Here is a 26,290-nt window from a genome sequence, read left to right on the forward strand (position 1 = left end):
TAGGGCATGGAAAAAAGTTTTTAAAAAATCTAAAGGGTGGGACTCAACAGTTTTAGAGGCAACTACATCTGAGTGCAGACCTAACACTTTGTGATTAGTTACACTTCAAAGCAGTGCCTGAAACTATTTTATTTTAGAAGTTAATGTCTCAATGAAATGTGAGGAAGAAAGCCAATAATAATTTTAAACTATTTGAATCAGACCTACCTACAAAATCTCTCCAACTAGATGTATATCCACATATCCATATATATGCATAAGTAAATGCACAGACACCCACACACGCACATACATAAGGCTTTCATTTTAATTTTAAACATATGAACATTCCACAGATAAGTGAAGCTTCAAGTGATACTAAGTAAATTGCTATTTTTCAACAACTTAATTTTGGTGTTTTAGTAAAACAGCAACAAAGATTGCTATATTGCAGTTAGTTTACTACAGAGCAGAAATAGTCTGCTCTGTAGTAAATAATCCAAATAATCTCTTTTCTGCAAAATCAAGCAATGAAGTCACCCGAGATTATTTGCAATCTACATACAAGCACAAGAATGTTTTCTGACACATGCATTATTTTAAAATGATCTTAAAATCAAATAAATGTATCTACAAAGTTTTTTAGATTGATCTTGGTGTTATTATAGAGGTCTTTTAGGCAAAAGTGCCTTTAAAAGTACAATTTACTGTAATACAGGAGTGCAAAACTGCAGATACAATACAGTAAGAGATGTATTATGGGAATCTTGCCATGATTTGTGTTGAAATCCCTTTACACACCAAAAATGTGTGTGAGAAGCTAGAAAATTAGGTCCTAAATTACCAGGCATGATCCATTATGAGCTGTTGGGGATTTTTTTCTTTTTATTTATCCCTCTGTTCTTTCTCTCTGCAAAGAGGTTTTCAAATGGTTACTGGGGATTAGGTGTTCTTTTCCCCACTGACTCTGAGTTATGCGACTAAGATATCTGGTAATATATATTTTTGAAAACTGAGAACATTGGCTCTTGGGATCCTGTACAGTCTTTTTCTTGTACTGGTGTAGGCATATTGTGACTAGCAATGAAAACAGATTCTGTACTTTTAATTATAACGTAAGCTGGTAGAAAACATGAAAGTCCTGCAGCCATAGTCCAAATCTTTTTTAAGAAAGTGGGAGAATCATGTAATTTACTTCTACAATCTTGGAACATTATCATTAAATACTAAAATATTTCCTAAAGGTTAATCTGCATAAATTTAAAAATCTCTTAAGGCAAGAGTACAACACTGGCAGCTGACATGCAGAAATAAAAAAAAAAAAAAAACAACAAAAACAACAACAACAACAAAAAAAATACAGTATCATCTAATAGTCTCAAATTGTCCACACATTCCAATGTCACTTCAATACCAGTTTCACAATTCTTGCACAGCAGAGTTTAGTGGAGCTGGTCCCAGTGGAAATTGGTTTGTGTTACCTCCATCAGCTAAAGTTTCAACAACTGTCATGTCTAAACGACTTGTGATCCCCTAGATAGTTTCAGATTGGTGCACAATCTGACACCTAAGTTGTGAACTCAGCTTCTTCATATAAATTGCAAATTTAGTTTCTTCACTTTATGTGTGCATCCATGCAGATCAGACTGTGTCACTGTGTTCGATATGTGGTGTTTGTCAGTGAGAAGTATCTGTCACCAGCCCAGCAAATGGCCCAGGGCATGCTGTAAATTCTGTTGCTGCAAGACAGAAATTGTTGATACCTGAGGACTGTAGTTTACCAGCTTTGCTTTAATATAGGGCTGCACTTAAAATTCTGACAGAGAGGGCACCAGTTGTCTTCAAATATGTTGGTAAAAACACTAAGATGATGTTTATCTAGTTAATCAGTTGCAAACAATGACAACAGTTTTCTCCCCTAAAACACTTTAGGTTTACTAGAAAAGAGCAAACTCAAGCGCAGAAGATTCCCAGTGTATGAGCTAACTACTTGTAACCTTTACATCCACAAAATGAGGGCCCTGGTGTTCTGGAGCCCTCACTGCATTTGATGCCATCCCTTTGATGCCACCAAAGCAAGTAATAACAAAGAACTCGCCCATGTGGATGTGTCAGCCTGACATCCTCCAAACTGCCCTTTTTGCCATCTTATCAAGAATAACAAGACGAGGAGCTGGGGGAAAAAAAAAAAAAAAAAAGGGAGGGACAGGGAAAAACAACAGAGCAAAAGAGCAAATGCCTTACTAAGTCAGAGCTGCTGACAGATAATTATTCTGGAAATGTTAATGCAAATTGCACAGAGCAACCTTGACACTAGAACTGCTGTGCATCTCTGGGGTAAATGGGGAAAAGGGGAGGTGGCAAGATGGGAAAAAGATAAAAGAAAACTGAAAACATTCAGATGTGCTTGCAAGCAGAAGCAATAAATGTTCTAGGTTGATATCCAGGAAACCTTGTCAGTGCTTCTGTGTTACTCTTACTGAGTGTCTGTTGAAGTTTGGTTTTGGCTTGTAGCTTACAAATGCTTTCTGGTACTTGTAATTTATTATCCAGCAATATTCATTAGGAACTAGTTTAGAACATCAAAAAGAGTCATTGGAAGTGCTTTTTGTGTTTGCGATCAATACAGATAGTGACATTACACTTAATTAAAGTAGGGTGAAGCGTGCTATATATCTGTAGATCCTGAGGCAGGATTCTAATTTAAGTCTTACACATTCTGTGTGTACTGCAGTAGCAAGTATGCAGAAATACTTTCCTTTTTTTGTCAATGGAAGTTCAGCCTGTTTGTAGACTGCTTAATTTCAGTGCAGTGAGAACTTTTGTGCCTATATGGGTCAATTTTTTTCACTTGCTTAGGATGATGGGTAAGGAATTCAGACCACATCACGTTTATGTCTAATAGATTCTGAAGCACAGTGGAACCAAATTCTTCCCTCTAAGTTGTCTTTTTGAATTTCCAAAGAGGAGTATCCGTAATTCCTCCAGTAATTCATTGCTGTTGCCTCATTGAACCACTCAGAAAACAGCAGCACTCTCAAAACCTGGATATACGCAATTTGTGTTCTTTGCCTATCACACTGAAATGAATAAACAGCTAACACATTTTTCATTATTTGCAGTTTGATCATACTGTGTGGTGTTGCAGTACACTTCAGCCAGTTCCTGCTGTTTAATGATTATTATTTCCTGCCTTTTCTGATGATAGTGACACTACTGGGATAGAAAGAAAACCAGCATCAGAAGTGTAAATGACACTTTGGAGACCCAGCCTAGGAAACACTATGTATATGTTCCACCATTTATTGCTCCATGTTCCTGTAACACTTAAATACCGAGAAAGAAATTTTAACAATTTTAAGATCATTCTGGGAGTTGTGATTTGGTGACAACATTCTTCTAACACAGAGGTAGTGCCTCTTAATGATTGTATCCATGGGATCCACTGCTGGACGTCCCATCAGTGTGGGATGTCCTGGCCGACGCTGGAGTCCCTCCTGTGAGCTGTCCTTGCCGCAGTTGGAAGGCAGGTACTTCTGTCCAACAGAGGGACTCACTTATTGTCAGCACTGGGTAGGGACAGCTTCACAAAGGAAGAGATCTGTTGTCTTCAGCAGTGATTGGATCTCAACCATGCCAGATGCAGAAAGAGTCTGTGCCTTTCATAAGTGGAGAAAGAAACAGTATGTTTTGAACCATATTCTTAACTGACAAAAATCTATGATCTGTTTCATCAAAGCCAGTTCAAGATCAAATACACACTGATTTCATTCCAACTGCTTTAGGTCTATTGGAGTTATTCCAGTTAACACCCTATGAGAATTTGGCACAAGCATTTTAAAAGGCAATTAGGCCCTAAAGCAAGAGCAGACTGTGTTATATTTGAATTTCCAACTAAACTGTAAGTAGCAATAAATATAACATACAGCACAATTATAACTTGCACACTCTCCTCCCCTTATTTAAAGAAAGGAGAATACCTTTACATTTTTTCTTTGATCTCTCTGAGCATCAGAATTTTAATAGATCATTTGACTCACATTTCTTTTTATACTACTATAATTTTATAGTATTAATTAACATGACAGATTGAAATATAAAAAGATAATTAAAATACAGACTAACATTTAAATTCCTGGGCTAGAAAAGTAATTCTTAAAAAACATTTGAAATATGTGTTGATATAATCTGTGAATTATTAACACTGTAATTAATCACCGATTAATTTGTACATTTCTATTGCATTGGCCTGAGAATAATCATTAATACATATAAAATTAACTGTTATCTCAAAATTTTAGTTGACTTTGTTTAAGTGCTATATGAGTATCCATATTGTCAAAGCTCTTTTGATGTAAGTAGCAAGAACATTTCATGTTACCAATTTATCAGTGTATATGTAAGCTGAAAAAAAATAGAAATAAAAATATATAAATTATGCATTGGCTATATATTTATATAAGTGGAGTAAATATATGTGTACTTGTATGCTTTTGTACCTTTAACAAAGTTTGACAGAAAACAAAATTGAAGCAAGATTCAAGATTGATAACTTCTTCCTTGAACAAAGGCATTTTTTTTAATACCAGAACAAGTTGTTCTAGAAAAAGATTTGGAAATGTATGTTTTCTTGTTATACTTCCATGTTGTTCCTCCCCAAATAGCCATTTCCTCCATTAGAAATTGGGGTAGTAGGTTTAGGAGTGATAGTGTTATTGGTGCAGCTCCTCAGAGAGCAGTAAATTACTTGCAAATATGATACTGTGGCAGGATGCAAATGAGAGCCCCATTTCTACTTGTGTCAGCACAAATTTTTCCCCAGACTTCAAATGAGACTGATATTTCACCATGGATCTTTATCAGATCAGGTATTCAAAACAATTATGGTAGTTGGAGGAGGCAGATCAGCCTTTTAAGAAAGAAGTTTCAAATTACAATAGTTTCTTATCTGTACACAGGGTATAAAAGACATAGTCTGTGATTACGTTAATTTTAATGGAATTTTCTACATACTAGTGTTTTTAGCACCAAATTCAGGAAGGTACCACACACAGCAGAACAGCCCCATCTTTTGGGGTTTTTCACTGTCTCAGGCCTTCTGAACTTTCAATTCATATTCACAAAAAAAAGATTATTTTTGATTTTTTGTCTGGAGAGGTTGTTAGCTGTAGCATATAATGGAGTAAATGATGAATAGAGCACCTGCTTTCCAAGAAAACATACAAATATAAAACTGACTGGATTGTGACTCTTGATATTAACGTAGTCATATATATATATAGATACAGAGATAGATATGTAGATACAGCCATGATAATATTGTCTTAGCATGTGTGGTCTTTGCTCTCATGCCTTAAATAAAATCAGCAAATTAGTCAACAGAAGTAAAATGCAGTGTAAGAGACATACAGAAAGGATTCTAGTTCACAGAATTATTCTTGTAGAAATCCCTCTGTATCTTTGCACAGTTGAATAATTTCAGATTGCACTCACAATTCCATTCTGTATAGGATATTGCAGTACATGGGAACTGATTAAATATAATGCAACACAAGTGATGCAATGATATATAACCTAATCTGTATTAAAGGCCATGCCCTGGCATTAGTCTAGAAATATTGAGTCAGTCTGGTATTTATATCATAGTTTACTGGCAAATACTAGGATTCAAATATATTTATCAGAAATTTGAGTGCAATGAATTTCTGCTTAATTGTATGTGTTCTGAAAATGTTACAACGGTTTCACTGCATTTTCACTTTGTAATAGTGAAAATAGTGCTTGACTCCTTTTACATTGTTTATTCCCATTTCATGTTGAGTCACACTGAGATCCAGTGTCATCTATTCTCCTACATTTCAGCACCTTGCAATATATTGATAAGTAACTTGTACCAGAAAATTCCATTGTACTAATCCTGTTAGAACACAGCATGAATATTGATCAGTGTAAATATATGCTTTTTCCCAAGGAGACAGTTACCTCCCTTTCATGTCTTTTCTGTAGTTTTGATACTACTAGATTTAGAAATACACTTCACAGATGCTTGATCAGCATTTGCTGGACTAGATCTTACTTAAGCAGAGAAGGAAAGCAGCAACTCCCAATATCATAATGTCACTCTCTTCTGCAGACTGAGATGTAGCTGAGTTAGATTTCCCACAGGTCCTTTCTACAGTTAGTGGAAATGTGTTTTCTTTGTATAAATTCCACAGTTTTTTAACTGTAGGGAAGGCTTCTTAGTGTTTCAAGTTCACCTTCATCCCAGCAGGTATAGAGGAGATGGTTGGTACCAGGTAAGGCTTGTCCTGGTGCAGAAAACATCTACACAAAAAGCTGTTTTGAGTTGACAAAGAAAAATTATTGCACTAGAAATGTAGTTGACTGGTATCAGTCACAATTCATATTTATTTGCTTCTTTCTGATGAATGACTTTTTCATTTCATACAATCAAAGCAAAACAAGGAAAAGGTTTTTGATCGTTTTTGGAGCTTTAGTGCTCTTGTTGGAAATGTTCTTGCATGACCACCATTTCTCAGAACCATGACACTGCAGGAGAGGTCGGAATATGCCAAAGGGATCAACAGAGGGAGAGCACTCCAAGGAGAAACAAGACACACCTTTTCTTAGATCTGACCACAGGCCATGAGCATGACCTGCAGCACTACAACTATTCCCACAGTGAGTGCTGATTGCCAGTACGGCTCAGTGGCATTGAAAGATATTTTATAAATTACTTCCATTTAAAAGTATGGAGGCCACTTGCTTTTCTCTCAGCTCATTTATTTTACGTCTTTTAGAAAGAAACTTGCAGTAGTATAAAAACTATGCCTAAGCCAAAAGTATCCTGACTCCTAGCATAGGAAGTACTGAAGGGGATTTGTGGTGGCTCTTCTCTGTAAACTTTTCCAGCCTCCATTAATTTGCAAGATGATCCAAAGCAGTGCAAGTAAAATCTAAATTTAAAACAACATAATGCAAAAAATCAGATCCTTTCTGATTACTTCTTCATTAAACAGATGTGATATATTTAAGCCTGAATGTACTTAATGGGGTATCTCTAATCTCTAGTATCTGTGAGACATTTTTAAACTGTCAGAAGTGCTTAAAATAAAAGAACTTTTTAAAATGCATATTCAAAATTTTTCAAACAATAAAAGTCAACCATTTGGTTATGTAAGCTCTAAATCCAAGCAATTTCATTCCTGCTCCCAGAAATTATTAACTAAATACTCAGGTATAGGGGCAGGTACTGTGTCCATTTTCCTTTGTTCAGGGAAAATTGTACTTACCCATTCAGACTAAAATTACTAGCCAAAGTACATCCAAAATTCAGTAAAATACTGGGCAGTTTCCTTCAAATAATTTAGGTAATGGAAAACAAAATGCCTGAAGTGGAGAACAGTGAACCCTAGTAGACACTTGATACATACTGTAGTGTCAACAAAGGGATGAATCTTCGCTTGTGCCGAGGATGAGAATAGAAACACAGTAATAGCAAGAAATTGCTGAAAGGACGACATTAAAAATTATCAGGAATAAATAAGCTGAATTTCCTGAGCTTTGCAGCATGCCGTATAGGACTGATTTATTAACTTTTATGCAAGAATACTAAAAGAATTAGACAACCATCCAAATAAATATTTTTTGCTGATCTTTACCAAATACTACAGTTCTGGGGAACTCTAATAGGCTGGGAAGATGCTACTGTTTTCAAAAAAAGTCAGTCATTGAGGCTTGCTGAAGAGAGCCACAAAGATGCTCCAAAGCTGGGAAAAGTGAGTATTTAGACATTGAAATAAAGCTTTAAATCTGCACAGTGTCCCAATCACATGGCTGTAGTCCTGCATTTACGGACAGGTGATGCATGCTTGGTAATTTCCACAGCCATTCTCCAGGAGCTCTTAGATAGGTCTGATGTTCTCGGCTTTTCTGTTTTTCTCACTTTATGAAGGGTATTAAGTTGAAAGAGGGGATGTTAACATGTAGTGAGTTTGGCAGTTTGCATTCCCTCAATTATGAATGAAGAAGGGATGGCAGCCTGAGAGAGCACACTCTTGAGTCTTCAGATGTGTGGGTTTAGTTCTCTGCTCTTTATCATGAAGTTTTCCACATGACACGCACAGTAGTAACTGAAGTGAAAATCTCAATAGCTCCACCTTTTTTTCCCTGTAAGGTTTTGCAAACTCATGACTTTCTGGTTCATGCCAAGCTCATGTCCAGAACTGTGTCCAATCATGCCGTTAAAATGGCAGAGCAAAAAGGTGCTGTGGAGGTGAAGTAGACTTTAGGTTTTCTTTTAAACAATCACATAATAAAAACTGAAATCAGAATTAGACAGATCTTAGACTCTACTGATTAGTGATCTACAAAAGGCGTTTACTTTCAGGAACACAGTCTGTTGTGCCTGACCTAGCACACACCTGCTTGATCCAGTAACAACCCAAAAGTCATTGCCATTTGTGTTCAAAACGAAAGCTGAAGCTTGCAGAGGGTCCTCACATATGTGAAAAAAGGCCCTCACGCCTGAGCATATGAGTGCCTCATTTTGGAGCTAGAGTGAACCATGTTTGGTGTGCACATTCACCTGCAGGAATTCAACTGCATGCATGCCCAGTTCTCAGATGTCTGGAGATCAGACTCCACTACACTCTGCAGTGAGAGACAGTCCCAGCAGCTCTGTCTGATTGCCATTGCGGAGCACATTGTCTGATGCTGATTGTCATTGCAGAGCACAATTACCTTCACGGAACATAGAGAGCTAGCTCAATGTAACAGGTTATGTAGCTCAGGAAAAGGAAAAAACCTTTTCCACTGACTGAAAATTCCTGAAAAGCCTCTAGACCTAAGATCTAGACGTTTTCTTTTTCTTTTCTTTTTCTTTCTTTTTTGCTTTTTTTCCAACATATAAAGATGGGTATATTTATTTATTTATTTATTTATTTATTTATTTTCTGTATGATGGCAGTGACTGAAAACAATGTGGGCACAGGGCCCTGTAGTTAGTTCAGGGAAAATTCAATCCTAAAAGAATATAGCATTTAAGGGTCAGTCAGTGCTGCATCTTTGGGACTCCAGTCAAAAGGATTTGCCCTTTTCCATTAACAGTATTGGCAAATCTGGCCTATTTCAGTGCTGTAGGTTCCTCTCTGGCAGCTTGGTATCTAAGGAACTTCCTGGAGCTAGTCCTGTGCTCTTTCCTAAGGGACCAGAGGCTGAATCAAATGACAAATCTGGTATCACATCAGCTGAGCTATGGGCTTTGCAATGCTGCTGTGCAATATCTTGGCTGATGGGGCATACAGTTCCACTTGGCTTAGCTTGTTCTGCGAAGGGGATTACATCAGATCAATTTGTGGGTTTTGTCAGCTAGGGGCACACTGGGGTCCTACTAACTCAAAGTACTGGGAAGCTGTCCCTCAGCAGTGAGATTCCCAGGTAGGGTATACAGGTATCACAGGAAATTCAGGATGAGTTGCTTTGTCAGAAGGCTGAACACAAGATCATAGAGTAGGTTAGGTTGGAAGAGGCTTTAAAGATCATCTAATTCCAGCCCCTTTCCATGAGCAGGGACACCTTCCACTATACCATGTTGCCCAAAGCCCCATACAACCTGGCCTTCAGCATTTCCAGGATCCTCTGGAGTTGCACTGGTGGGGAACATGGAAATGCCTTTATTTCATATCAAATAGATTCTCTCTTTCCTAGACACAAACTTTACAGAATGATGCAGTCTTGCAGTTTTGGGGGTTTTTTGGGTTTTGTGCTTCTGTGGTTTATTTTGGTTTTTTTGTTTGGGGGTTTTTTGTGTGTTTGTTTTTTTTGGTTTTGGTTTTGGGTTTTTTTTGTTTGTTTGTTTGTTGGTTTGGTTTGGTTTTGGTTTGTTTGGTTTGGTTTGGTTTTTTCCCCCAAAGTAACATACTTTACAGAGGTATTTGGTGCACTTACCTAGGGCTGTAAAATACCTTCAGGCAAGATGCACTAGAAGTAGGGGGGGAAAGTCCTACAAATTTTAACAAATACACCTTTTGCCAAGCTATTACACATCTGCTCACCAGTATAGCAGTTTTATGTGTAGTTATTTCAAAATGAACTCTAGTCATTGTTATGTGGATATATTTTTATATGTGTGCAAATGAGTGAAATGGTCACGAAAATCATACATGCACAGTTCCAAAAGTGCATGCCTGTAAATCCTGTTATGCTAATTGTTGTCACTATGTCTATATTTCAGTTGCTGGGATTGTTCTAAATCCTGAAAAGAATATGAAGAATTCAATGTACATTCTAAACCATAAGCCAAATTTGCAATGAAATTGAATTATTTTCTCTGCAGTCCTGCTCCAGTGGATCAACCGTGCAGTTATAGGATTCTCTTTAACTTTTTTTTTACTATTATCATTTTTTGTTTTAAAAAATATATTAATGACAAAACTAGGCTCTTAAACTACTGCCTCTGGCATCAGTTGCTCAAACATAACTGTGTTGCACTTTTTAGCAACCAAATTAATTCCACATGAAGAGTAAAACTACTCATTCTTTCCTTTTTCCAACTTTGCAGACGTCTTGCAGGAAATGGCTTGACATACATTCCTAAGGGAGCATTTGCTGGCCTTTTCAGTCTTAAAGTGCTGTAAGTAAACTGCGTGTTGTTTGATATATTTCTGATTTCCTAAATGCTCTAGGGAACTAATTAACCAGTGAAGTTTTGATCAAGTAAATTACATATTTTGATCAGCTCATTTTGAACAATTCCATTGAAGATACATATGAACATCATTAAATCTTTGTTTTTTCACTTAGGAAGTATCCTAAAAAAAGTTCGAAAACATTAATAGCATTTTAAAAACAACTTGCTCATCAAGTAGATGTCTGTACAATATCAAAGGTAAAATTGATTCAGTTAATAGTTTCTTTAATTATCTCAAAAGTCCTAATTTCAGCTGAACTTTTCATGATGACACAAAACTGGGGGTTTCCTTTCTTTGAGAGACATGGGGGAAAACATTATTTTATACAGTGCAGTGTAATTTAAAACACAGTTCACATTTCATGTATTGTTCTTTGCAATGTAATGACTATTACATAAACTAAAAATACATAAAAATATTACAAACTGTGTATTATTTGAAGTAAGAAGACAGTACATACAATTACTAAAAAATACTAGCAGGCTACAGCTCACAGTATTTACACTAGAGGGGATCTTTGCCCATGTAAAGTTCACAGAAACGATATTATTAGCAAGAACACCAGCCTCCTAGGCAGTGTCAAGCCAGGTCTGATGCTGCTGTACAAATCTCTACTGAAGAAACACTTAGCAGGAAAAGACGTATGAAGAGATTCCCACTCCATCTACTTCTAAGTTGGCAAGCTTTAGCTCTTGTTGGCCCAGGCAGATTTAGGCCTGCCAGAAATTATTTCATTTACAATGTCCCATTGAATATGCCTTCTTTTGAAGGCCGCGTATACTGCTTCAGATTTTTCCACGTAGAATATTTATATATGTAGGAGTTGGTCCAAACAAGGATGTAAGGTAGTACGAAAGAAACGATATTCAAAAGGAGGAAAATATTCTTTAGGAGTGGAAAGTGATTTTTCAGTCTTTGAAAGGTAAATGATGTGGCTTTTCAGAAAAAAAGATTTGTCAATTCATTGCTGGCAGCCTTTTAGTTGAGAAGACTTATTTCACTGAAAAAAAAATAGCAGTTTATTTATAGAGATAAAATTTTATTCAAACTAAATCATAAATGCCTCACACATTTAAGAGTTGATTTGCCATTGTTGCATTTTCCTGAGTAAGAATTTCAGGAGTGAGTCCTTCACAGCTTTATCAGAAGATAATCTTCTGATTTTCAGAAGGAGACTTCAGAAGGAGAACAATGTCAGTATTTGAGAATGAAAATTTCAGAATCACTGGAGGCAATTAGGAGGTTATAAGCCCTATTGGAAGCAAATCGGATTTATTGTTTTAACTTCCTTAGTTGCTTTGAAAATCCTGCTCAAAGCTGATGTCTAGCTGTTAACAAAGCCAGTATGCTTTACAGGTATTTGTTTGCTTTGGTGAGAGGAGCAGGGGAATGGATTATTTGTGTAACTTTCTTTGTAATCTTGAAGTAGGACCAGTACAAAGAAGGCAAGCTTGGAAGAAAATTTGCAGTAGAAAGAAATTATCTTTACTGTGTTGATTCTGTCTTTTGTGCTACCCAAAATGTAGGATGCTGCAGAATAACCAGCTACGGCAGGTTCCTACCGAAGCACTCCAGAACCTGCGCAGCCTGCAGTCTCTGTGAGTATACCTGATTAATCAATTTGCCACCTTGCATGAACATTAATATATGATTACCTTATAATTATCTGTTCATATTACTTTGTAATGTGCTGAATCAGTTTTTTCTTTTAATTCTCTTTGAGCTGCTTTTCAAGAGAATTGTACTCTCAATTAGACATCAAAAGTGATTGATTTTATTCCAGTAATTTCCTGACACTGGCAGCTTCTTTGCAGTGTTACAGACTGATTCAGCATCAGAGAAGACACTCCTTGGCCTGCAATGCTTTCAATCAAGAACATGGTATCTTGTTAGTATTCTTTACTAGGGAAGAGAAGGAATCCCAAATTACTCCCTTTTTTTTTTTTTTTTTTTTTTTTTTTTTTTGGTGTATTTTTTTTTCTTTTTAAGCAGTATGAAAAACACTAATAACTCATGAAACAAAGTGTACTAGAAGATGCTTAATTATGTTCTGTGCTTCAGGCAGGCCTCTGTATTTATAGCTCTTGACTGTCCATGCTGACTCAGTCCACAAACCTGAGTTTTAAAGAACTCCTGCCAGAATTGCTAGACCAAGAGTGAAGATTGGCTGTTTAGTGGTATGAATGAAATTATTTTGGTGTTAAGAATGGTTGTACCAGGTCGTACTAGTAGCTGACCTAGTCCAGCATCCAGCCCACAGTAACAGATGCCAAAACAAAAGAAGGTCCAGCAACATGCATAATACTGCTTTGGTAAACTGTTCCAGCAGCCAGAGATTTGCAGTCAGGGACTCACTGAGTCTGTTGTGGCTTTGATAGCTAAAGGGTTTTCTTCTGTGAGTTTGCATAATTGCATTTTTAGCCAGTGAAACACTCATGATTTTTTTGTAGCAGCATGTCTGCTGATCAGCTGGCCTGTGTAGCATGGTGAGGTACCTTCTGATATTTACTTGGAACTTTTCACCACATATGAAGTTCTCTGCAGCATCAGGAGAAAGTGGAAGCAGCAGTTCTGAATTCATCTTCACTAGATTTATATACCTCTCCTGTGTCGCCATTAGTCAATTTTTCAGATGTAATCTGTTAGGATAGTCTCTCATGTGGAAGCTGTTCTATTCCTCTGTCATCCTTGTCATGTTACTGGACTTGTTTTCACTTCTCATGTATTTGATCTGAGATGAGTGAAGGAGGGATGAGCCCTGTACTGCGTGTTTAAAGTGCTTGTGCACCGTGGGTTTATAGAGGGCAAAAATGGATTTTTTGTTTGCTTTCCTACTAATTATAAACTTTATTTTGTTTAATTTTTGTAACCTTTACTGAATGCTGAACTGTTATTTTCATTCTTAGAGTAACTGCAGGACCTCTTTCTAGCATGTTAGTAGGTACTCAAGAACTTACCCGTAAAGCTTGAATTGCCTCTTCCCTCGGTGCCTCTCTTGACACCTATCTAAAATTAACTTCATCTGCCATGTTCTTGCTCAGTCACTTTGGCATCAGGCATCTCTTCTATTGCACTTGCAGTTCATATTTTGAAACCACAAAGATGTTTTTGCTGTGGTAAATTGAGTTAGTTTCTGAACTACCCTCAAAATTGTATTGTCACCTGATACAAAAAACCCCACAAAATTTTCTAAAGGAGCTACTGATTTTGAATCTGCAGCATGAAATATCTGGATGATTGAAAACAGAGAAAGAGTTCTTTGTTCAGAGGAAAATGTCAAATGACTCTCCTCCCTGCTTTAGTTGACCACCTTATGTTGTCACAGAATTACTCTCAAATAAAATGATTTTCCTATAATGTTACAAGATCCGAATAGAGAATTCAATCTGGAAGGTCAAATAGCTTTCCCAAAAAATGTTGCTACGGTGTGCCTTGGTCACCTACATCACAGGTAAAGGTCTGACATTGACAAGGACAGAATGAACATCTGTGCCACTCTGGTTAGAGTTAAGATGTTGGCTGGTTGAGAAATATTATGTTGAATATACTGTTCTTTTTTGTATAGGTAAAGAAGTTCCACCAGAAAGATAACATATTCTGTCTACATTTCGTTCAGCCAAAATCTGAAGACCAGAATTAATGAAATGAGATTATTTTCAGAAAAAATCATGTAATCTGTGTATAACTTAGCACTACACAGACACACATTACACTGTAATAGCTCCCATGTTCTTATGCCTGTCTTGAACTACATTTGCCTCCTTAATATACAAAGCATTTGTTAAGGCTTCTAAAGGTGAAACAGCCCTAAGAATTAATTATCTTATAATTGTTATTTGGTCAGTGCCTTTTTTCTTTATTGACCAGACACAGACAGAAATATCTCAGGCATATACTTTTGAGGTTACAGTTCTTTCCTTTGATCTTTGAAAAAGTCATGAGAAAATGCTGGTCTAGTAACTATATTAGGTTTTGTTTCTGCTAAACAAACAAAAAAATCTTGCTGAGATCACATCACTCTATACACATTCTGGACCAAAACATGATAAGCCAAGCCAACAAGAGTTCCTTTGTTAGTCTGAGATTGTTGAATTTTCAGTACAGTTTCTAAACAAAAAAATGACAGTCTCACTCAGACTTCGTTGCAAATATTTTTTTTCCTTGGGTGAAGAACTTAAAGAAGTAAACTGGAGTTTGTGCAGTCTATTTAAAGGACTGAATTAAAACAGAGAGAGAATAGGAATGGTCAGTAGAAACCTTTAGACAGCTGCCTACCAGACTCAAGATGGAATGATACGGGTTTGTACAGAAAAACTACTATCACCTGAAAAACGATCACTGGCAAAAGAGACCTCTTTGAGGAAAAGAAAACTATTATTCTTTTGTTTGCTTAAAAGGGGGTGTGCCTGCCAGATAAAGGTGTGCACAGATTCAATTTCTTGGTTCATATAGTCTAGGAATTTTCTGTTCACAAGGTAGTTTTGCATTGGTTTCTGATTTACAATAGGAATTATTTCTTGAAACCTTTTTAATAGCAGGAGTCTTTTCAAGAGTGTAATTAAGAGGTTAAAAGCCTTCTCAAAAGCAGTTTCTATAAGATAACAACTTCTTCTATTTATTATGTGTAGGTCTGCAGGTGGCATGATTTCTCAAAGCCTTGTTAACCCCTTGCTTTGAGTCAGCATGTATACAGGGGGAAAAATGCTGGTGATGGGACTCAAATCTCTTCCTTTTGTGGTTTCTCAAGAAGGGCACTCGTGCAAAGGGGCAAACCATAGCAACTGCCTTGATACCTTAATCAAGGTGATTATGTTAAATTTTTTTTTATAGAAGTACCCATGTCTAATTGTGGATGTGTGCACAACATGTACATATGCACACACTAATATTCCATGTTCACTCACAATGCAAATTCATCACAAATGTTTGCATCCAGGGTATGTCTGGATGATATGCTTTCCCCATTATCCAGTTCCAGGCTAAAAAATGACAGTATAGGTGTAAATATTGATAGAACCATTAATTGGTGTCAAATGGGCTGTGGTACAGAGAACAAAAGCTGAGGTGTTGCAGGAACAAGAAACAATTTCTTCCACTTTATTATCCAAGTTGTACTATTGCCAGTATGTAGAGTGATGTCACAAGATTGAGTGACAAATATTCATAAATTTCTTGAGGCTTGTTTTGCCTTTAGAGCAGATCAATCTTATTCAGACAGCAGATATTACTCAATAATGACTATAAAATGAGAAATAGGCACAAAGATTAACCGAAAACATGTAAGATTTGTGAATTTCACCTTTGACAGGAAAAATATATGAGAAAACCTTAACAAATGACTTTTTTTTCTGTCACTGAAGAAAAAAACAAGATTGTACAATATTAAAATATTCTCCAATTTTATAAAAGTCTTTGTAGTTCAGTAGTCAAAACCAGCAATGTGCTGCTTTGATTAATAAATGAGTTCAGATACCAGAGTTTGGACAATGTTTGCATAGGATTCTAGTTCCCTATGTGGCAGGAGAATTATGGAAGTAATGAGCACATGCTGATTTTGAGATGTGATTTTGAGCAGAAGGGTATCAGTATTATTGTGTAGACTATAGTTTTCCTCTGAAATCTAGTATGAACACAAATTATCCAGATTGCTAGTCCTAACAATTCAAATGGCATTTATTTCTGTCAAGCACGAAAGAGTGTGCAGATACCTTGATTGAAAGGAAGGAGCACACAATCACTGACATGTCTCAGCTTAGTACTTTGCAGTAGGGTTCAGAGTCACTTGAATGCTCTCGTCCCTATTAGTCACCTTGAGCAAATTAATTGCTTTAGAATAGATCATAAGCAGGAAATACCTGGATTTTGTGTTTCACACATCATCAATATCTCCATTCTGTGTTTAAATCAAGAAAAATTTTAGTGATTTTTAATATATATGTATAGTTCAAAAACTTTTTATGTATGTGTATTGATATGTTTTTCAAGTATCAAATTAGCAGCTCACTTTCTGTTTTCATTTTTGTCACTTTCATGTTTTCATTTTTCACTTTTTTAATTTAATGCAGGTATTTTTTTAAATAAGTATCTTTGTTTCTCTAGTACAATCATCTTGGTTTTAATTACATCCTTTATATACCAGAATTGACATATAATTTCAGTTTTTTTGAACAAGCAGGGGTTGGTCAAAAACTGGCAATGACTGTAATATTTTTTTTACTTTTTTACCAAACTTTTACTTTTTTCTTATATGTTAAGATATATTTCATATTGCTAGCCACTGACAAGTTGCAGATCTCCATTTTCAAATGTTGGTAAATAAACAAGGAAAGGGTAATTGGCACTGCAGATGGAAAAGAAAAGCTTGTGCTATTCTTTTACTGGAACTATTGTAACACAATCCTTTGCAGTGAATTCTATAGACGAAACTTCATTGCATTTACTTTCTTATTTAGACATCATTGTTAATAAGCAGCTCTTGCTGCTGCATAGTCAGACACACAAATAGTCAAAATTAAGAACAGGTCGGTGCTATCTCACTGCCTATGCCACACCAGTCACGAAGAACATTTCAGAGTAAGAATTATTTACTGTGTCACCTGCTCTCAGTCTTGTGAAATTTAAAGAACTTCTCCTTTGATAGTGGAAAATAGGGCAGAAGACAATATAGCCCAAAAAGCACTTTAAACAGTTGACAGATGGAAAAAACAAACCATCTCTTCTCCCTTAACAACCTGCAAAGCTGCAATTTAGTGAAGCAAATTAATTGGATTTTACAAGTAACAACAAAGTAGTATCTATGATTTTTTTTTAGAATTTTCCAACATAATTTGTAAATTTCTTAAATTTTATTTATAAGATATTTCAGTATTTATAGACCACCTGATGGTGACACCAGGTTTTACACAAATTATTATGTAGAATTTATCTCGGATGTTCTCAGTAGTTGTCTGTCTGGAACAGGTCAGCAAATGGATTTTTCATCGTCTCCCTACTCCCCCAAATATTTGACATTTCAAGAGAAGTTTCCATGCTTAGCCCAAACAAGCACTGGAAGATTTTGAGGGCACACAGTTCTGAAATTCTTTCAGTTCAGGCTTAAAATTAAAAAACTTTTTTTTTTCCACAGTAGTGTTAAATCTGAATAATTATTTTCCAGTTTGATCCTTCTGGTAATAATCCTGATTTTTAGTTGAAAGACCAAACAACTTTGATGAAGTTACATTCTCTCCAGAGCACTGTTTTCATGAAAAGACAGGAACCTTAGTTGTGGTTTTACATGTCACACCCCATGATAATGAAGGCTGCAGAAGGCATCATCCTTCTTAAGAAAGCTGGTACCTCAACAGGTACCCACAAACTCCCAGAGGAAGAATTTCCCACATTTGAAATTGAGGTTTTTTGTATCCATGCAGATGTCTACACATACACAAGGACGTCTCAAAACTTGCTGTTGCAGTCTCCTTGTTCTATTGCACACCTTTACCATCCTGGGGCTGTAGCAGCCCCAGGGCACTGGGCGGCAGAAGAGTGACTGAAACATCAAGCAGTAGTACAGTGTCAGACCACCTCTCGCTGTCACAGACACACAGATACCCCTCTCAGTCGCATTTTTCTGAATTCGTAACCAAGGGGAGGAAGGTAGAGGTGCAAGGTTACCTAAAAAGCATTTGCTACTATATTTTTTTATGTGCAGTCCCTAATTCAACCAGCCAGTTGTTCTCAAAGTGGGGTCCGAAGAGACTCTATTAGATCAACAGTTCCAGGCCACTGGGTGATGTTTTCTTTCATCCAACAGAAGGTACATCTGACTCTTTCCTGTCTTATGAGTAATTTCAAAAGAGGAAGGGTTTCTCCCATCTCTGAGACAGACAAATTTCTCAACCTCAGAACTGCTAGCCAGAAATCATCCTGCATGGTTGCAGCCCATCAGGATATGTGGGAGGCCAGGAAGCTGCTGTTGGAGTGTTTGGCAGTACAGGGGCTCACACAGATCTCCAGTCAGGTCCTGGGGGCCATACAGTGGCACGCTGTGGTAATCACAAGCAGCCAAGCCAAGCAGGCAGTGCCTCAGAGCACTCCCAGGCCCTGGCCTTGGCCGCCCGCCCGGCTGCGCTGTTAACGGGCTCCTTGGCACACATTCGGCCATGCCAAATGACATTGCCCGGAGCTGGGGAATGCCTTCCTGCGGCTCATCTGGTAGATCACATGCCTCTGGGACTGTCCCCAGCAGGTGACACCTTGCTTGGGAGGTTAGGAGAGGTCACTCTGAGACATTTGGCTGAGGACTTGTGAGTGTTCCCAGACATATCAAACATGCCTGTCTATCTGTGGGGTCATGATCTGAATCTGCAGCCAGATTCCTGGGATAACCCAACAGCTGCTAGCCCCCACTTTTTCCCAGCTGTGGGGATTGAAAGTGCCCAGTATGAGATCCAGCCTTTGTGTAAACATAGCAGTGCAGTTGGCTTCTTGTCTATATGCAGTGTGATAGCATCCATCGTCTTGAATGCAGGATTACCAATACCCCTGAGCAGCACATGTGGATGTGAAAAGAAACACTACAGATTGAGAAACATTCAGGGCTGTGGAAACCTCATGTAAAACTAAACAGTGGGACAGAAACAAGTGCTCCTAAAGTGTAACTTGTGATTTGTCTTTTTGGTCTTGTTGTTGCTATGCAGGGTTCTTTGTATCGGTCCTGTGAACGCAAGATGTGAAAACTGCTGGGCTGTTGTGTTGTAATTAAGGTTTTTACAATAGTCCTAGCATTTTCCCCTGTGGATTGAAAGGGATATCCTGCTTAAAAGACCAAGTTTGAAAAACGTGGCTTACAACAGCCTGCTCTGTTTTTAATACATCCAGTTTTTGAAGCTGGTTTAAATGTCACTTAGAATTACTTACATGAAACTGTAGTCAATCCTGTGAACAAACCCTTGAGAGGTCTGTGTGCCAGCACACTAACAAAGATGGTGGACTGCAAGTGACACTCTCCTGGCCTTTATGCCCTTCCCAGAAAGGCCCTGTCCACAACCCTGCCCATCATTGCTCTATACTTCATGGAGAGACTTGACTGAGGCTTCCTGCATAACAGAGCTGAGTCAGAAGAAGAGGAAGGTGATACAAGAGGTAGAAGCACACATGTTCTTTAGTCCACCATGCCTAAAATCAGTCTTCCAGTGCCCCCACTTCTCTGCCTCCCATACCTGTTACCTACAGTCCCTTTTCCTTTGGTTTTACCTCTCCTAGTTTAAATATCAAAAGAAATATGTTATCCTTGACTTCTCTGTCCATCTTTGTGGGTTCTCTCTTCTCCAGACCTTTCATTGTGTTCTGGCCCTCATCCATTCAAGATGAAGCAATCAATGTAATAGCTATTCATTTCAGAGGGAAAAATGAGAAATCTTTTTGATTTGAGAGAAGTCTCCTTCCCAATCTCCTATCTAGCATTTAAATCTGAATGAATGAGCAATGCACTCCAACAAGATATTAAGGAATTTCTTGATATACCCACGTTGTAGCTGGTTTTGAAAGAAGACACAGAAAATGGGAAAAAAAAATACATATATTCCCTTAGAAACCTACCACTGCCATGAAACTTAGCTTCCATTCATATTAAATTGATACAAAATGCAAATCAAATCTTTTTCAAACATCTGCCTTTGTCTGTACCAAAAAATGAGGTTTTCATTCTACATGAACAATATCTTTTTATAATTTGTGCACATGGTCACAAAATTCACAGTGTGTCACAGGAAACACTAGAGGGTTACAGTCCACATAGCTCAAGCATTTGCTTTGAAAGGTTTAGACATTTTAAGTGAGCTCATGGTGAATTTCATAGTGGCTGCTTTATTTACATGCTGCCTATCAGAAGAGATCAAGTATTTCTGTTTCCCTAAATTAGCTCTCTCTGGAATATAATAGCAGCTTTCAAACTCACCACATGTTATCTACATGTATTTTCAGTTATAAATAGGGTCATGTTTGTGAGTTAATGGGTTTAGTTTTCAAAGTGCCAAAACTTTGATCAACACATGTAAAACAATTGGCTGAAAAGGGTGATTTTGATCAGTCCTTTATACATCAGTGTGCATTACCTACAGTATGACAGGAAACATAATCACTACTGAAACCTTTTAATACCTGCAAGAGGGAAAACGGTACTTGGAAATTTAAAAAAGATTAGATAACGAAAGAACACTTGAGGCAGTACTTCTTATAAGTACTTGCAGGATATGTAATCCAGTTGCAGAACCTGAAGCACAATTCATTGCAGCTTTTTTGTTTCTTCCAAGCTTTATTTAAACAATAATTCAACTATCTCAAATTTCATTTACAGTACAGCAGTTCTGTTTTTCTTTGTTCTGCGGGTTTTGTTTACGTAGCCAGTGGTGGGTTTATATTTGGAAACTTCAGCTATTAAAAAAAAAAATCAGTTCCTTGATTTGCTACAAAATATTGGTAAGATAAAAATCCTGGTCTCACTGACGACAGCAGAAATATTGCCATTTCAGCCACAGGGTCACATACAAACAAGTAACTGTTGGCTTCTCCACACAGCCAGGGATCCTGTGAGTGACTCCCGTGGCGTGAGCAGGGACATCAGGGCTGCACAGGCAGGCTTCCTATTGAATGGGATGTTAACTGCAATACTGAGCACATGAAGTTTGAATAAAGCCTCCATTCTTTAATCAGTGAAACTGTCAAACTAAGGCAACTGTAACTTCTTCGTTTACATACCAGCATCACCCAGGGAAGAAATTTACTTCTGACTGAACACAAAGAAACCTCATCTACTCATTCAAATTATACCTTATTTGAAAACACAGGCATAACATGGTTGTTGCCTGGGGAAAGGAGGAAGAACAACATGAGTATTTCTAAACATTTCCAGCCTTACCCATTTGTTGACAGACCACTGAGTTATTTTGGAAGCTCTGTCTCTGCTGCCTGACATGTCAGTTATTATATTGAAAATTTAATTGTACAAGGGCTTTGACACTGAACCTTATAAATTTGTTCCAACTGACCTTGTCTCAGTTATTTGCCAGCCTGGCACGGAGCCTTAGCAGTCATTATTTGTTCTCATGCAGTAGGTAGGGCCAGCATGGAACAGGAGATAGAATGGACCTGACATTTTACATGACTGTAAATGAGGAAGCAGCTTTAAATAAAGAGATTAGTATGCCCACCACAAAGAGTATTGCATTTCTCTCAAATAGACCGAATTTAGGTTGTACAGAATTACTTCTTTGTACCCCGGGTGTGGCTGTTTCTTCTGTAGTATTTTCAAACATCTATTTATATTTATTTCTGTTATACCAGTCACTTAGTTACTCCTCTCTAAACATTTCATGAAAATTTTTAGAGTACAGCTTTCATGTTATGGAAAAGGTATAAGTCACTGCAACACATTAAAAGCAGAAAAAATATTGGGGCCCACATCCCCAAATGGGTGTTTCATGAAGTTTCAGGAATCTGAAGTGTAATTTTAAATCTTTCCCTGAAAGAATCACAATGAAACAAAGCAAAACACAGCAAAAAGCCAGTGAGTAGATTACATTATATTTGTAGCACCACATCTGAAAAAGGTTCACTAAATGTAATCCTTAATTACACAAGTGTGAGAACAAAGCATCACCTGCAGACTCTGCAAAGGTACAGTGCGCCTTTGAGCTCCCTCTGTTGGCTCTGCGGCAGCTGAAACACGTTTAGTAGCTTTTTTTTTCAACCCTAATACATCACATTGATAATACTAATCTCCAGGTAAAAAACATTATGTTCCACTATTATAAAAATGTAGACTTCGGTTCTCATTAGAATCATTAGGATCAACAGTATTTGCACTGGACCAGTCTCCCCAGGGAAGTGCTCACAGCAGCAAGCCTGACAGAGTTCAAGAAGTGTTTGGACAATACTCCTGGACACATGATGTGACTCTTGAGGATGGTCCTGTGCAGGGCCAGGAGTGGGACTAGATAATGCTTGTAGGTCCCTTCCAACACAGCTTATTCTGTGATTCTATAGCTCTGTAATATTTAAGAAAAGCTAAAGCAGAGACCTCCAGAGACTCAGAAGCATGTTCTATTTATGGGTCTTGGAATGGGTTTTTAGCATATGGAAATCCAAATTGTCTTGCAGCTCAGTGATTTGTAGGTTCTGAAAGAAAATCTCTGGATAGGTTTCTTGCACTTTTTTGTTCCATGGCTTCAAACAATTGCGGAAGGAAACAAAGTCATACCTGGTCTACTCAAAAATGAGAGACTGCTCAAAAACGATTAGTATGTGCTCTCAGTGAGTTGATGGCTCCAAAGGAGAGCTGTCTCTGCAGAGCCAGCTGACAAGCAGACATGTAAACATGGTTTGAGATCTCAAGGATGAGGCTGCAAGCAAGATGGGAATGTACAATCTCCAGGAAATGAAAACTGGGGGTGGCAACCCATATCCATCCTTTGGGGTTATGTTCATGGTGATAACTTCTTATAGCCATTGTGCAAAGCCACTTTTCTTTTCTTGAACTCATTTTTCTCTGTTTCTTTTTCACCTAGGCGTCTGGATGCCAACCACATCAACTATGTACCTCCCAACTGCTTCAATGGCTTAGTCTCCCTTAGACACCTGTGGCTAGATGATAATTCCTTGACAGAAATCCCTGTCCAAGCTTTTAGGAGTTTACCAGCACTTCAGGCAATGACACTGGCACTGAACAAAATTCATTACATACCGGACTATGCCTTTGGAAACCTCTCCAGTTTGGTAGTTCTGTAAGTTTTATTGATTGCTTTTATACACAGTGTCTTCTTGCAGGGCTTCGGGCTCTTGGAGAAACAGATTTTATTGCATCTTTGTACAGTTTGACTAGCATTTGCTAAACCACTTATTTTGACCTATCTTCGAAGTTTCCACTTTCCATTAAAAAATATTCAAGGAGATTAAAAATCACCCTATCTGGTCAGCAAAACAAACAGGAAGGGATGCATTGTATGCTGTCTAAGACTGAAAGAGGGAAGATTAGAAACAGGAAATTAATGGAAATCTTTCTGAGGGACTTGGAAAAAATGCCATCCAGTTGAAAAAATATGCATTTCCTGTCATAGAAAGTATATGTAGTTTTGTATTTGGTTTTGTTTGCATACCGGTTCAGCTAACTGAAACATGCAGGGCTGGCACCAAAATCTGGAAGGCACACTATGAATCACAGTTTCAGCTTCTTATCTTCTGGGAATGTACCAAGTGGGAAAATCTAGACTGGCTGGAAAAACTTAAGTGGAGAAGTAATTTCTGGATGCTTTGGAAAACATTAGCATTATTAAAGAGAGAATTATATAGTCAAGCTCTACAGGCTGTCAGAAACCATGGTCATATGTAAGACACTTAGCATATTGTAGCATATTCTAGCCCCAGTGTAAGCATTGAAGCTGGCACACATCAGGGTTCTTCACCGACAGCTGTAGTTACTATCTCTGCCTCCATGGGGCTCCAAAAATGAGGATTTATAGCTGACTTATGCGGCAAAGCCTTTGCCTTCTCTTTACATTAAATATCAATCCCATTCAAGTTAAAGAACAGATGGACTGGAGATTTGATTGCCCTTCTAGACTTATATCAGCAATGGAAAAGACAAGAGACTGTCTTGAACATTGCTCTCTAGATCCCTACCAGAAATGTAGTGGTAAGAGGACAGCTAAGAAATGCAGGAGAAAACAATTTCTTTTCATGCCATGCTTGCTTCTGCTCAGTTAGGTTTCCTTATTTAAACTCTTCCTTGCGTATTTCTAATCTTCTGGGCTTTATAGTGATTAATAATTGAATCATTCCTCATGACCTACAACAGCTGATCTTTTTGGCTCATCAAAATCTTTGTGGTTCTGCTTTCATCGGGTTGCTGCTCTATACAGTACAGCAGATTTTCAACACAGTGCAGAAGTGCATGGCCAACTGGAGCAGGTCAAGACCTTTAGAACTAAAGATCCAAACATAACTGGAATTTGAAGATGCATTTTTCATGCTAACTGAAGCATTAAAGGTCAGAATAGTCATTAGAAATAGAGTTGATTAGGCCTCTTCCAAGAGAAGGAAAATCCCAGAGAAAATTTTTACTTTGCTGTCAGAATCTCTGCCTTTGATGGACAGGTAGACTAAATTTCTCTGGGTTCTGCAGAACATTCAGAGAGGCTCAGATCTTTAACAATATTTTCAGAGGATAATGAAGGGCCGGCAGCCACTCATTCACAGCCTTTCTTTTCTCTCAAAGCCCTTCTCCCTTAGTTTCCCTCCACGACAGGGGTAGGATTTTGAGGACAAAATGAAAGGAAAAATCTGGGGAAAATGCATTCTTTTTAAATTAAATGGCCTGAAGTGGCTACAAGTTGAATCTACTCACGTTAATGAGCTTTACTCAGTGGTTTTTTTCTGCGTCAGTCTAAAAGACAGAAATAGGCAGAACTCAGAGTCTTGAGATTGGGGAGCAGGGGGTGGGAGGGTGTAGAATTGGTTACAATATATAAAAATTACTTTCAGTTGCTAAATATTTTAGGAAGTAGTTACCGACTTTCATAATTTCAAAGAAATACAAGTTACAGCGCTTCTAAGATTACTTAGTTTACTCATCTCAGGGGAGCTACAACTTTTCATGTTATGGCTTTGTGCCTTTTTGCATTCTGCAAGCCTAATGCCCCTTACCTGTCTGCTGTGTTACTCATCTCCTCAATGGCTGCTCTTTTAGACCATACCCTCTAACACCCTCTGAATATACATCTTCCAAATATACACCTCACACCCCACACCCAGTTTTTGAGAGGTGTTACTTACCTTATTAGCTATCATTGAGAATATGTCTATTCATTATGGAAACCCTGGCCTGGAACTACAGGATATAACACTTTTGAACAATCTAGGTGGTTTTAAAACAGATCCCCTCTGTGAAACCAAATGGAGAGGTATTGGGAGATTGGGTGGAGGGTGATAGAGGTGTCTCCTATACATGCTCTTGAAAAACATGATTGCATATGATCAATGTTTCCCTGAAAATAAGTTAATTTTGACTTAACCATCAAAATGTTTTGCTTTAGTCCACTGTGTGCAATGTGCTTTCCTGACTGCGTGCTTAATGTTCCCCTCCAGACATCTCCATAACAATAGAATCTATTCCCTGGGAAAGAAATGCTTTGATGGGCTCCACAGCCTAGAGACATTGTGAGTTGACCTCTTATTTGTTTCTTTTTTTTAGAGTGTTTTCATTAATATTCTGAAAGAATAAAAATAGCCTAAAAGCCAAATGTGGGTCTGGGCTTGCCTAATCGCTACAGGATCTAAGTGATAGTTCACAATGACTCTATGTAGTAAATCCTATTTTTGACTATAAAATTAGTTTGCCTTTTTAATAAGCATTGTCAATTGATAAATTGTTTGAAAGACAGTTGAAAGCTGTGTTGAGCATAGAAGAAGTGACTATTCATGAACTTCTGGCTGCCTAGTTTAGTACTATTTATTTGTCTTGTTCAATCAATAAAGCTAATAGCTAGATTATAGCTGTAAAATTAGACGGGTTTATTTTTTATGCCTGGAAAAAGCAAAAGTTGTAGGTAAAATTATGCATGTGCTTTGCAAGTGGGAGAAAT

At 37.6% G+C, this 26,290-nt stretch overlaps 1 protein-coding gene across 1 annotated transcript in view; it reads left to right on the plus strand.

The window, feature by feature from the left end:
• The window catches only part of LGR5 (leucine rich repeat containing G protein-coupled receptor 5), an 88,469-nt gene that overhangs the window by 40,495 nt on the left and 21,684 nt on the right, over window positions 1-26,290 (plus strand). Inside the window, exons 3-6 of the mRNA XM_066319179.1 lie at window positions 10,541-10,612; window positions 12,197-12,268; window positions 23,219-23,434; window positions 25,794-25,865. Coding sequence (XP_066175276.1) covers window positions 10,541-10,612; window positions 12,197-12,268; window positions 23,219-23,434; window positions 25,794-25,865 — 432 coding nt within the window. The remainder of the gene's footprint in view (window positions 1-10,540; window positions 10,613-12,196; window positions 12,269-23,218; window positions 23,435-25,793; window positions 25,866-26,290) is intronic.

This window comes from Sylvia atricapilla, chromosome 5 (assembly GCF_009819655.1).
Source record: "Sylvia atricapilla isolate bSylAtr1 chromosome 5, bSylAtr1.pri, whole genome shotgun sequence".
Classification (NCBI taxonomy): domain Eukaryota; kingdom Metazoa; phylum Chordata; class Aves; order Passeriformes; family Sylviidae; genus Sylvia; species Sylvia atricapilla.